Genomic DNA, 13,256 nt, shown 5'->3' with positions numbered 1-13,256 from the left:
GAACTAGCCATTTGGATACAGAACTGGCTTGACGGGAGAAGACAGAGGGTGGTGGTGGAGGTTTGTTTTTCAGACAGGAGGCCTGTCATGTTGCGGCTATACAGGACATTGGTTAGGCCACTGTTGGAATTTTGCTGGTCTCCTTCCGATCGGAAAGATGTTGTGAAACTTGAAAGGGTTCAGAAAAGATTTAGAAGGATGTTGCCAGGGTTGGAGGATTTGAGATATAGGGAAAGGTTGAATGGGCTAGGGCTATTTTCCCTGGAGTGTCGGAGGCTGAGGGGTGATCTTATAGAGGTTTACAAAGTCATGAGGGGCATGGATAGGGTAAATAGGCAAAGTCTTTTCCCTGGGGTCAGGGAGTCAGAACTGGAGAGCATAAGTTTAGGGTGAGAGGGGAAAGATGTAAAAGAGACCTAAGGGGCAACTTTTTCAAGCAGAAGGTGGTATGGAATAAGCTGCCAGAGGATGTGGTGGAAGCTGGTACAATTGCAACATTTAAAAGGCATTTGGATGGATATATGAATAGGAAGGGTTTGGAGGGATATGGGCCGGGTGCTGGCAGGTGGGACTAGATTAGGTTGGGCTATCTGGTCAGCTAGGACAAGTTGGACGGAATCTGTTTCCGTGCTGTACATCTCTATGACTCTATGACTCATGGTGGAAAACTCTCCCTCACCTCCATCCAAGGCCCTAAAGGAGTCTGCCACATCCACCAAAGTTTCACCTGCATATCCACCAATATCATTTATTGTATCCGTTGCTCCCGATGCGGTCTCTTCTACATTGGGGAGACTGGACGCCTCCGAGCAGAGTGTTTTAGGGAACATCTCCGGGATACCCGCACCAATCAACCACACCGTCCTGTGGCCCAACATTTCAACTCCCCCTCCACCCGCCCCCTTCCCCTCCCACTCTGCCGAGGACATGCAGGTCCTGGGCCTCCTCCACCGCCGCTCCCTCACCACCCGACGCCTGGAGGAAGAACGCCTCATCTTCCGCCTCGGAACACTTCAACCCCAGGGCATCAATGTGGATTTCACCAGTTTCCTCATTTCCCCTTCCCCCCACCTCACCCCAGCTTCATCCTTCCAGCTCAGCACTGTCCCCATGACCTGTCTTACCTGCCTATCTTCCTTTCCACCTATCCACTCCACCTTCCTCTCTGACCTATTACCTTCATCCCCACCCCCATCCACTCATTGCACTCTTTGCTACCTTCCCCCACCCTCCTCTCTGACCTATCACCTCCATCCCACCCCCATTCACCTATTGTACTCTGTGCTATCATCCCCCACCCTCCTCCCTGACCTATCACCTCCATCCCCACCCCCATTTACCTATTGTACTCTATGCTACTTTCTCTCCACCCCCACCCTCCTCTCATTTATCTCTCCACCCTGCAGGCACCCTGCCTCTATTCCTGATGAAGGGCTTTTGCCCGAAACGTCAATTTTCCTGCGCCTCGGATGCTGCCTGACCTGCTGTGCTTTTCCAGCACCACTCTGATCTAGACTCTGGTTTCCAGCATCTGCAGTCCTTGTTTTTACCTTATGATATAGAAGCAACTTTACTAAATTAGCCTTCCCATCTCTGTATTCACAACACAGTAAAACTTAAAACTTCAAAGACTCTCAAAGTGGACTCCTATGGTCCCGAACCAGACTTTTGAATAATCAGTCCCAGACTCTCTGAATAATCAATCCCAAATACTGGTTTCTATCTTAAACAAAATACTTAGCAATTTATTAACAGAGGACAATAAAATAACAGTTGTCTAATCTGTCTATACTATAAACCAAAAACCTTTGTTTCCAGATCCATTCACACAAAAGACAGACAAAAATTAGTTTAGAGAAATGAAGCAAAGGATGAATGGATATTTCTTAGACTTGGATTTCATTTGTATTGGAATTTCCAAAGGTCAGCTTTAGATCAGTTAATTCTTTTAATTTGTGTAAACAATCCTGAATCTGGTTGAGTAGGTAGCAGTATCAGTTTTGTAAGTCCTTGGTAAAGGATAGCAATAAATAAAGACGCTTCAGGATGGCTCTAGGGATGTGAGATTTCAGTTACAAGTAAAAGTCAAGTCTGTTCTCCTTGGAACTGGAAAGGATAAAGGTGAATTAATAGAGGGTTTCAAGATGATGAGAGTTTTTGATAGTAGAATATCAAGAAAAACTATTTTGTCCAGGAGATGGACAATGAGAATGTTAGATTCCTAATCATTTGCAGATGATCAAGAGGGGAGATGAGAAATATTTTCACTTAGAGAGTTGTTAGGATCTGGAAAGGTATGGCTGAATTGGTGGTATAAGTTATTTGCATAAATAATTTTTATTTTTGAAAATAGACCTTTTTTGAAACTTTCATCCTGCACTCAATACGACAATTTGCAAGAAATGCCAATGCATGAAAATATAGATCATACCTAACAGAATTTCCTGTCAGCCATTTGGTACTGCTACAAAGTGCCACAAAAGAAACTTGCAAATTTCAAAACACAGTGCTCACCATCTGATATGGTTTTGTGAATGGACAATATTTACTAGACAATCCAGAATGTGCTAAGACTAATTCTGAAAACCAATTTCGGATTGTCAAGACTTAGTGTAATGCATGTGTGCATAAGTTACATAAAATAATGCCATGTTTTCAGACAGAAGCAACATGTATACATAACGTACCTATTGCAACTCAAAACAGGTGATGGCCATTCTCCAGTTTATTTTTCAGGGCAGTACCTTGACCAACCTGCACAGTTTAAATTTAAACAAAGTTTGGGGGTTAGCTGTTAACCATCATCCAACTGGCGCATTCTTCATGCCAATATCCCCAACAATCAGCATTCTTTTCTCATACAGTATAAACAGCTTGTTTTCCTTTTGCATTTAATGTCCTGTGAATTGTTCTGACAAATGCAAGATGAACAGTTTTGAGAAACTGGATATATTTACAATACTGCTTAAGTTCTCCATAACCAATGAGTTGATTCTTGCTAAAGGGAGATATACAGGCACTTGATGGTGAGGAACGTTTGGATTTATGTGCAAAATCAAAGGTAAAAGTACAAAGTAAACAACCTCTTCCTGTGAGATATCAGAATGGATCAGCTGGAAGGCTTTCTTCTATGTTATTTAATATTTTAACAAAGTCAAAATTAGCCTCAATAGTTCAGTCAATCTACAGAAATTCCCCACAAGGAAAATGGTGGAAGCTTTGATTGAATCAAATTCATATTAGACATTTTTTAAAAAAGGTTTGAGGCAACTGGAGACATGTCTGCTAAACATAACATTCTTGGGAGATAAAGTTGGCTTCTGGATTATGGCCCCCAAAACTGATCATCACAATGATTTTTCTTGTTATTTTTCAATATGTAAATAAATGTATTAAGATTGATTACTATGATTATTCAGTAATTCCATTTTCATGTGACTACCTGGTCATAAATGAATGAGATGGACCTTGGTCCATTTCTATGTTTCTGGCTTTTTGAAAGACAAGTTTACACTGAAAGGCATACACACATGTGGAAAAAAATATGTATTTATTTCATACAGAGAAATGCACAGAAGTTACAATTTACAAACAAGCTTTTTTAGGTCCATGTTTAACCACAAGAATTGATTTCAATATCTTTACATTTGCAGACAACACTAGGCTGGATGACATTGTGTGCTGTTCGGAGGTTGCTAAGAGGCTGCAGGTGATTTGGACAGGCTAGCTGAATGGGCAAATACTTGTCTAATGCAATACTGGGTGGATAAATGTGAGACTACCCACTTTGGTGGCAAAAACCAGAATGTAGATTTTAAACTGCCTCCATTCAGATAAGGTGGCTGTTATGGTGGAACAGGTGCAGAAGGTTGGCGTGCAGCTGCAGCAGGTAGTGAGGAAAGCTAATGGCATGCTGTTCTTCATAGTGAGAGGATTTGAGTATCAGAGTAATGATGTCTTGTTGCAATTATACAGGGCCTTGGTGAGGCCACACCTTGTGTATTGTGTGCAGTCTTGGTCTTCTAGTCTGAGGAAGGGTATTCTTACTATTGAGGAAGCCCAGCAAAGATTCACCAGACCGATTCCCAGGGTGGCAAGACTGACAGATAAGGTAAGATTGGATCATCTGGGCTTGTACTCACTGGAATTTAGAAGAATAAGTGAGATCTCATAAACACAGATAAAATCCTGATGGGCCTGGGCAGGCTAGATATGGGAAGAATGTTTCCGATACTAGGAAAGTCCAGAATAACGGGTCACAGCCAAAGATTAAAGGGTAAGCCATTGGGACTGAGGTGAGGAAGAATTCCTTCACTCAGACAGTAGTGAACTTGTGGAATTCTCTACTACAGGAAGCTGTTGGGGCCGGTTCATTAAATATATTCAAGAGGGAGCCAGATCTGGCCCTTGTAGCCAAAAGGACCAAGAGGTATGGAGAGAGAGCAGGAACAGGATACTGAAATTGCTTGATCAGCCACGATATAGACTGTAGGGAAATAGATGGTGACATCTTGCAAAATGTCCAGATTACAGAGGAGGAAGTGCTGGATGTCTTGAAATGGTTAAAGGTGGATAAATCCCCAGGACCTGATCAGGTGTACCCGAGAACTCTGTGGGAAGCTAGGGAAGTGATTGCTGGGCCTCTTGCTGAGATATTTGTATCATCGATGGTGAGGTGAGGTGAGGTGCCAGAAGACTGGAGGTTGGCAAACGTGGTGTCACTGTTTAAGAAGGATGGTAAAGACAAGCCAGTAGACCTGTCAGCCTGACCTCAGTGATGGGCAAATTAGCTGACCTCGGTGGTGGGCAAGTTGTTGGAGGGAATCCTGAGGGACAGGATGTACATGTATTTGGAAAGGCAAGGATTGATTAGGCATAGTCAACATGGCTTTGTGCGTGGAAAATCACATCTCACAAACTTGATTGAGTTTTTTGAAGAAGCAGCAAAGAAGATTGATGAGGGCAGAGCAGTAGATGTGATCTATATGGACTTCAGTAAGCCGTTCGACAAGGTTCCCCATGGGAGACTGATGAGCGAGGTTAGATCTCACAGAATACAGGGAGAACCAGCCATTTGGATACAGAACTGGCTCAAAGGTAGAAGACAGAGGGTGGTGCTGGAGGATTACTTTTCAGACTGGAGGCCTGTGACCAGTGGAGTGCCATAAGGATCGGTGCTGGGCCCTCTACTTTTTGTCATTTACTTAAATGATTTGGATGTGAGCATAAGAGGTACATTTAGTAAGTTTGCAGATGACACCAAAATTGGAGGTGTAGTGGATAGCGAAGAGGGTTACCTCAGATTACAACAGGATCTGGACCAGATGGGTCAATGGGCTGAGAAGTGGCAAATGGAGTTTAATTCAGATAAATGCGAGGTGCTGCATTTTGGGAAAGCAAATCTTAGCAGGATTTATACACTTAATGGTAAGGACCTAGGGAGTGTTGCTGAACAAAAGACCTCGGAGTGCAGGTTCATAGATCCTTGAACATGGAGTCACAGATAGATAGGATAGTAAAACAGGCGTTTGGTATGCTTTCCTTTATTGATCAGAGCATTGAGTACAGGAGTTGGGAGGTCATGTTGCGGCTGTACAAGATATTGGTTAGGCCACTGTTGGAATATTGCATGCAATTCTGGTTTCCTTCCTATTGGAAATATATTGTGAAACTTGAAAGGGTTCAGAAAAGATTTACAAGGATGTTGCCAGGGTTCGAGGATCTGAGCTACAGGGAGAAGCTGAACAGGCTGGGGCTGTTTTCCCTGGAGCTTCGAAGGCTAAGGGGCGACCTTATCGAGGTTTACAAAATTATGAGGGGCATGGATAGGATAAATAGACAAAATCTTGTCCCTGGGGTGGGGGAGTCCAGAACTAGAGGGCATAGGTTTAGGGTGAGAGGGGAAAGGTATAAAAGAGACCTAAGGGGCAACTAAAGGCCGGGTGCTGGCAGGTGGGACTAGATTGGGTTGGGATATCTGATCGGCATGGACGGGTTGGACCGAAGGGTCTGTTTCCATGCTGTACATCTCTATGACTCTATGAATGGTGGTGTAGCCTCGAAGGGCCGAATGGCCTACTCCTGCACCTATTTTCTAAGTTCTTTTATTTCAAAGTTGAAACTACTTTCCTTTGTCCATCTGTCCAATTTCAATATTTCCACCTCAACCACTAGCCATGGAAGCTAATTGGTTAACCTCAAGCCTTGTGATTGTAATATACCCTGACCTTATTGAACTAAATTACCCATTTAGAGGAAGCATATGCATTTATTTACTCCTCCATCCCAGATAGTGAAACTTTTCTTTATAAAGTTTTTAATCTTTCCCTTCAATATATTGAACAGGGTCAGAGTACTGTCCAGGTTTGCCCCAGTAATCCACTGCACGAATACGATAGAAACCGGACACCTGTGGAAGTTCTGTTGAAGGAAGGAAAACATATCAGATACCAAACTTCCTGTAGATTGAACACATTTAAGCTGAGAATATTGGTGGGGCTATAGTTTGGACACTAATTCCACCAGGATCCTTTTCCAGTTAAAACAAACTTCTGAATTCTTCTTGAGAAATAAGCTATCTAAGAGATCAATAACTTTCCTCATGGAGCACAGCAGTGCAAATTGCTTACTGTCACTAATCATGAGATACAAGTTAGGAGCCAAGAACCATGCACTTAGAAGTTAAGATCCACTGCAGTTGCCTGGACAGTTTTGAGTGATGCTGTTCTTTCCCTGCCATTAGGCTGTGTCAGATTTCAGTAATATTTGGTCCTTGCTAAAGTTAAAGAAAGAAAATTGCTCCCTAAAGACCCCTGGGGTTATGGACTCCTTTAGTATCATTCTCCTCCCATCTTTGTGGAAGGCCTTCAAGCAACACCTTCTCAGCTGAGATTTTTAAATGAACAACTAAGTACTTTAGCACTAGCCAGACCACTCTCAATAGCTTATTGAAGCTTCAGCTAGATATAAAAAAAATCAAAAATACACTGGATCGAATTTTATGGTGCAGGAGGGAATGTAAAGGTGGAGGGCAAGCCATGGTCGATGCTCCTTTAATTGGTTTGAGACAAACTGCTACCTCTATCAACAGTAAGTCCCCTGTCAAAGTAGTAGGTCAATCAAATGACTGGCAGTTCCTTTGTCTTACCAGTGTGATGGTGCCCAATTTTACATTTCACACCGTGACTACCATTTCACACTGAGGATGGCAGCCTTAAAATCTAGGCCATACAATTGTACCAGCGGCCAGGAAAAATGATCCATCACAAAACAGGAGAGAAGAGGACCAGAAGACAGGTGGTGTACTTGGAAGAGTGGGAGAGAAGGGGTCCTACAGACAGACAGCAACACCTAAAGGAGTATTCAGTCCATTTAAAACTGTAGTTCTAGAGCAAACTGATGGCATTCTAAGATAAGTCAAAACACAATGTAAAAGGAAAACAGGAAATTGATTGTCAGTATTTTTGTCATTTTTTAAAATTCAAGTAATTATAGTAAATGTAAGACTGTACTAATAGAAGTAATGTTTATGAAGAGTAATAAAGATAATTAGACTGGATGGTGAAGTTTTCCTTTTTATCTCAACTAGGAAATTTTAATCAAGGTAAATAGAATATTCATTGAAACACTAAGAATATAAGTACACAGTACTAGAGACAAGACTTTAATTTACTCAATAAAATCATTCACTAATTGGATTCAATAAAGCTGACAGTGCAGGTGATGTGCCATGGCTGCAGGATGTGGGACCTAGTAGATCCAAGGAAAACATGTTTGCAATACATGGCAGAGTCAGTGAGTTAGAGACTGTAGTAGCAAACATTGTACAGGGGAGAGGAGGAAAGTCACTTGGACACTTTCTTCAAGGATGTGGATACACCCCTTGGGATAGGCTTATCTGATTTGATCCATAGTCAGGAACAGCGGGGTGTGACTGGGAATCGGGCAGATTTGGGAACAGGAAGATAGTAGGAGCCTCAACGCTTGCAATCGGCTAACAGGTGAGAAACTTATGGATGACGATAGAGACTGCAGATTGGACGAGTGTAATGACCATAGCATTGTGGTGCAGGTACTAGGCTATGATATAGTCAGGTATAGTAGAGTATAAAGGGACACAGTTCCCTACAGCCGAGAAAATGCATCCAGAAGGCTGTGTTGCCTGTCTAGTCTCAGAATGTGGCACATTTGCACTGGACTGGAGAGGAATTTGTAGGGGGAGAGGAGCATCCAGTTGTCATGGTCCATGTAGGCACCAACGACATAAGCAGACCTAGGTAAGAAGTTCTGCTTACAAAGTATGAATAACAAGGGTCTAACATATAAAGCAGAACCTAACATATGAGCAAATTAGAGTAACTAGGATTAGGCAGTTAAATGGGAAGGCTCAAAGATTCATGTGAGGGAAATGGATTTTGATTATTAGGGTACAGGCAGGAGTATCATTTCACAAGAAGAATACTGAGACCAATGTTCTGGCAAGTTGTATAATTAGGACAGCAGAGAGAGCTTTAAACTAAATGATGAGTTGAGGGTTCAAGTGAAGGAAAATGTGATATATTAGAGTTAGGACAAAGCAATACAGTAGGTAATAATAAGGAAATTGATAATCTGAATGTGTCAGGAAGGGATGGAACTTACAAACTTAAGAGTGCATCAGCAGATACAGGTAGAGATTGCAAAAATAATAAAAAGACAGAATTAAAAGACATTGTACCTGAATGTACAGTGCATTCACAGCAAAGTAGATGACTTGACAGAACAAATGGAAGCAAATGGATCTAGTTACGATTACAGAGAAATGGCTTGGGGGGACCAATACTGGGAATTTAACATTCAACATCATTCAACATTCCAGCTGGATAAGGAAAAGGAGGTGGTGTAGCAATGTTAATAAATGATCAGATCAGCATATTAGAGAAATGGAATCTTGGTCAGAAGATGAAGATATAGAATCCATTTATTTCGAATTTAGAAACAGCAAGAGGCAGCAAATATGAGGAGGAATTATTTATAAACTACCAAGCAGTGGTGGGAATGCAGTAAGGAAATCAGAGATGCTTGTAACAAGGGTTACGCAGTAATTGGGGGAAATTTGTTCTACATTTAATCTGGATAAACCTGATTAGCACTACAGCTGCACAGCATAATGTATACAAGACTGGTTTCTCCAATTTAGAGGAGAAAACTACCGCAGACTGGGTGAGTGCTTTGCAGAACACCTCTGGTTTGTGCTCAAGCATGGCCCAGACCTTCCTGTACCGGTCATTTTAACACAGTGTCCTGATTGCATACCCATGTGTTTGTTCTCAGCATGCTGCAATGCTCCAGCGAATCACAGCAAAAATTGGAGGAGCAATATCTCATCTTCAAACTAGGAAATTTACAACCTTCTGGGTTCAATATTGAGTTCAACACCTATACGTTGTGAACCTATTCCTTCCCTTTCCTTTAGCTTTGCTGATTGTATTCTCTGTCACTATGTCCTCTCTCCCCTCTTGCCACTCCAGTGGGACTGCCTGTTCTTTCTGGTCTGGCAGTTAGATACACCTTTGTTCTGCCATTCTCGCATTCCGATCACTTAATCTAAACTATCAACATCCTTCTTCTCACTGCACTCCAAACCTTCCCCATTACTATTGCATAAATGTTGCTCCCTCCACACTTCAGTTCTGATGAAGAGTTACCTAGACTCAAAATGTTAGCTTGCTTTCTCTCCATGGATGCTGCCTGACCTGCTGTGATCTCCAGCACTTTTTGTTTCCAGTACAAATTTGAGCATCTGCAACAATTTGCTCCTAGCTTTTTAGTATGTTGAGGAGTCAATTTGTGAATGTTCCACTTTAGATATAGTATTTTGCACTCATATATAAAGGAAAAACACTCAGAATACTAGAGGGTAAAGGACTAGTGAGATTGAAGAACTAAAATAAATTAGTTTTGGTGAAAACTGGCAATTTTCGCCCAACCAGAGGCTGATGCATTCTCTGAATCTGAAGTGTTGGAAGAGGTAATGAATATGTTGGTAATCTTCTGAAATTTTATAGATTCTGAAAAATTGGAACTCAGCAAACATAATCCCATTATTTAAGAAAAGAGGGAAAGAGAAAATGTGGAATTGCAGCCTGATAACTTGATATTTAGTGATAATGTGATAACTAGACACCTAGTATACAATAAGGTAAAAACAACGACTGCAGATGCTGGAAACCAGATTCTGGATCAGTGGTGCTGGAAGAGCACAGCAGTTCAGGCAGCATCCAAAGTGCAGCGAAATCGATGTTTCGGGCAAAAGCGCTTCATCAGGAATGAAGAGCTTTTGCCCGAAATGTCGATTTCGCTGCACTTTGGATGCTGCCTGAACTGCTGTGCTCTTCCAGCACCACCGATCCAGAACCTAGTATACAATAGTTGGATTGGGTAAAACCAACATGGGTGAAAGAAAAATCATGTGTGACCTACTAATTGTAGTTTTTTTTGAGATGTAACTAGCAGACTAGATAAATCAGTAGTTGTGGTGTATTTGAATTTCAAAAGGATTTTTAAAAGCTCCCATTCAGGTTAATAAGGGAAGTTAGATCACATGGGACAGGGTTATTATTGGCATGGATTGACAATTAGTTAAGGCACAGAAGACAGACAGTAGCAAAAAGTAAAACACTTTCAGATTCTAAGCTATAACTATTGAGAAACTACAAAGGTCATTTTTGGGTCCCAGCTCTCCACGATCTATAGGAATGATTTGGATGTGGGGACCTAATGCAATATTTCTAAATTTGATAATGAAATTTAACTAGATGGAAATGAGAGTTATGAAGAAGAGGATATGAAGCTTCAAAGGATTTTAACAGGCTGATTGAGTGGGAATATAGTGTGGAAAACTGTGAAGTTATCCATTTTTACAGTGAAGAAAGCACTACAGTGTAATACTTAAATGGCAAGAGATTGGGAAGTTTTGCTGTCCAGAGAGATATGGATGTCATGCATAAATCACTAAAAGCTAACTTGCAAATGCAGTAGGAAATCAGGAAAACAAAGGCTATGTTGCTTTTTCCTGCAAGCGGATTTGAGTATAGGTATAAGGATATCCTACTGCAATTGTATAGAGTCTTAATGAGATCATATCTGGAATACTGTGTACAATTTTGGTACAGCTTTTATGCTTGAAGAAAATTTTCAATGTATCTTCCTATTTAGTCAAGATGAAACCTTGATGGTATTGATAGTGTATGCTGCCTATACCAAAGATTCCATTTCAAATCTCAGTGTTAGGCAACAACAGACTATTCTTTCTGCTCTGCTGCATTCATATCAGTAGAACATCACCATTAAAAAAGTTTGTGGTTTTTATTTAATTTATAAAGATCTTTTAAAGTTTATATGTTTACAGCAAATTGGAGATTTTCCTCTTAGCCAAATTGTCGAGTCATCCAGCAGGGAAACAGACCCTTCAGCCCCACTCATCCATGCTGACCAGATTTCCCAAACTAAACTAGTCCCATTTGCCTATATTTGACCAATATCCATTTAAACCTTTCCCATTCATGTACCTGCCCAAATGTCTTTTAAAAGTTGTAACTATATCTGCATCTACCACTTCCTCTGGCAGTTCATTCTATATATGTATCATCCAGTGTGTGAAAAAGTTGCCCTTCAAGTCCTATTTAAATCTTTTCCATCTCATCTTAAACCGATGTCTACTGAGCTCCCTTACTCTAGCCTTTGCTATTCATGTTACCTATACCTCCGATGATTTTATAAACCTCTATGGATCACCTCTCAACCTCCTACTCTCTTAATATTTTTCCTACTGCAGGGTGATCAAAACTGTAGGCAGTACTCCAAATGTGGCCTCACCAATGTCGTGTACATCTGTAACATGATGTCTGAACTCCTATACTCGATGATATGACCAATAGGTAAATTACAGGGCTAATTGAAGGACAAAGACCGATTGAAAAGATAGGCAGATGGGCAGAGGGGATAGGGTTGCCTTATTAGTAAGAAATGAAATGAAATCAATAGTAAGAAACAAAATAGGGTCAGATGGTATAGAATCTGAGAGAGTAGAACTGAGGAACCGCAAAAAAAAAGTTGGACTTATGCACAGACTTCCAAACAGTAGTCAGGAGCTGGGAGGCAAGTACACCAGGAGATAGAAAAGATGTGTAGGACAGACAAAGTTACAGTGATCATGGAGGATTTCAATATGCAGGTGGTTTGGGAATGTTAGGTTGGTAGTGGATTGCAAGTAAAGGAATTTGTGGAATGTCTGCGAGATTGGTTTTTGGAACAGCTTGTGTTGGAGCCCACTAGGGAATAGGCAATACTTGATTTCATGTTGTGCAATGAGGCAGACTTGATAAGGGAGCTTAAAGTGAAGGAACTCTAAGGAGGCAGTGATCATAATATGATTAAATTTACTCTACAATTTGAGAGGGAGGAGTTAGAATCAGAGGTAATAGTTTTACAGCTGAATAAACGCAGCTATAGAGGCATGAGGGAGGAGCTAGGTAGAATTGACGGGGAGTAAAAAATGAGGTCTACAGATGCTGGAGATCACAGCTGAAAATGTGTTGCTGGTTAAAGCACAGCAGGTTAGGCAGCATCTCAGGAATAGGGAATTCGACGTTTCGAGCATAAGCCCTTCATCATTCCTGATGAAGGGCTTATGCTCGAAATGTCGAATTCCCTATTCCTGAGATGCTGCCTAACCTGCTGTGCTTTAACCAGCAACACATTTTCAGAATTGACAGGGAGCTGAGCCTAGCAGGAAAGACAGTGGAACAGCAAATGGCAGGAGTTTCTGGGAGTAATTCAGAAGCCACAGCACAGATTCATCATGAGGATAAGGAGGCATGGTACAGGACAGTGAGGCAACATGGCTGACTAAGGAAGTCAGGAGTTGCATAAAAGGAAAAGAGAAAGCATATAATGTGGTGAAGGGCAGTGGGAAACCAGAGGAGTGGGAAGCTTACAAAGACCAACAGAGCTGAAAGTGTGTTGCTGGTTAAATCTGCAGACCTCACTTTTTACTCACAGACCAACAGAGGGCAATTAAAAAAAATAAATAAGGAGGGTGAAGATTAAACATGAGGGTAAGCTAGTCAGTAATATAAAGGAAGACTGTAAGAGTTTCCTTAGAAATATAAAGAGCAAAAGAGAGACAAAAGTGGGCATTGGACTGCTGGAAAATGACACTGGAGAGATAGTAGTGGGGAACAAGGAAATGGCTGAGACTGAACAATAACTTCACA

At 41.3% G+C, this 13,256-nt stretch overlaps 1 protein-coding gene across 1 annotated transcript in view; it reads right to left on the bottom strand.

The window, feature by feature from the left end:
- Positions 1-3,567: 3,567 nt before the first annotated feature.
- The window catches only part of idua (alpha-L-iduronidase), a 269,569-nt gene continuing 259,880 nt past the window's right edge, over positions 3,568-13,256 (bottom strand). Inside the window, exon 14 of the mRNA XM_060851644.1 lies at positions 3,568-6,420. Within this exon, the coding sequence (XP_060707627.1) occupies positions 6,317-6,420 (104 nt within the window). The 3' untranslated portion in view covers positions 3,568-6,316. The remainder of the gene's footprint in view (positions 6,421-13,256) is intronic.

Source organism: Hemiscyllium ocellatum, chromosome 36 (assembly GCF_020745735.1).
Source record: "Hemiscyllium ocellatum isolate sHemOce1 chromosome 36, sHemOce1.pat.X.cur, whole genome shotgun sequence".
NCBI classification, from domain to species: Eukaryota; Metazoa; Chordata; class Chondrichthyes; order Orectolobiformes; family Hemiscylliidae; genus Hemiscyllium; species Hemiscyllium ocellatum.
Note: the sequence above shows the minus strand (reverse complement) of the source record. Positions and strands in the feature narration are given on the sequence as shown.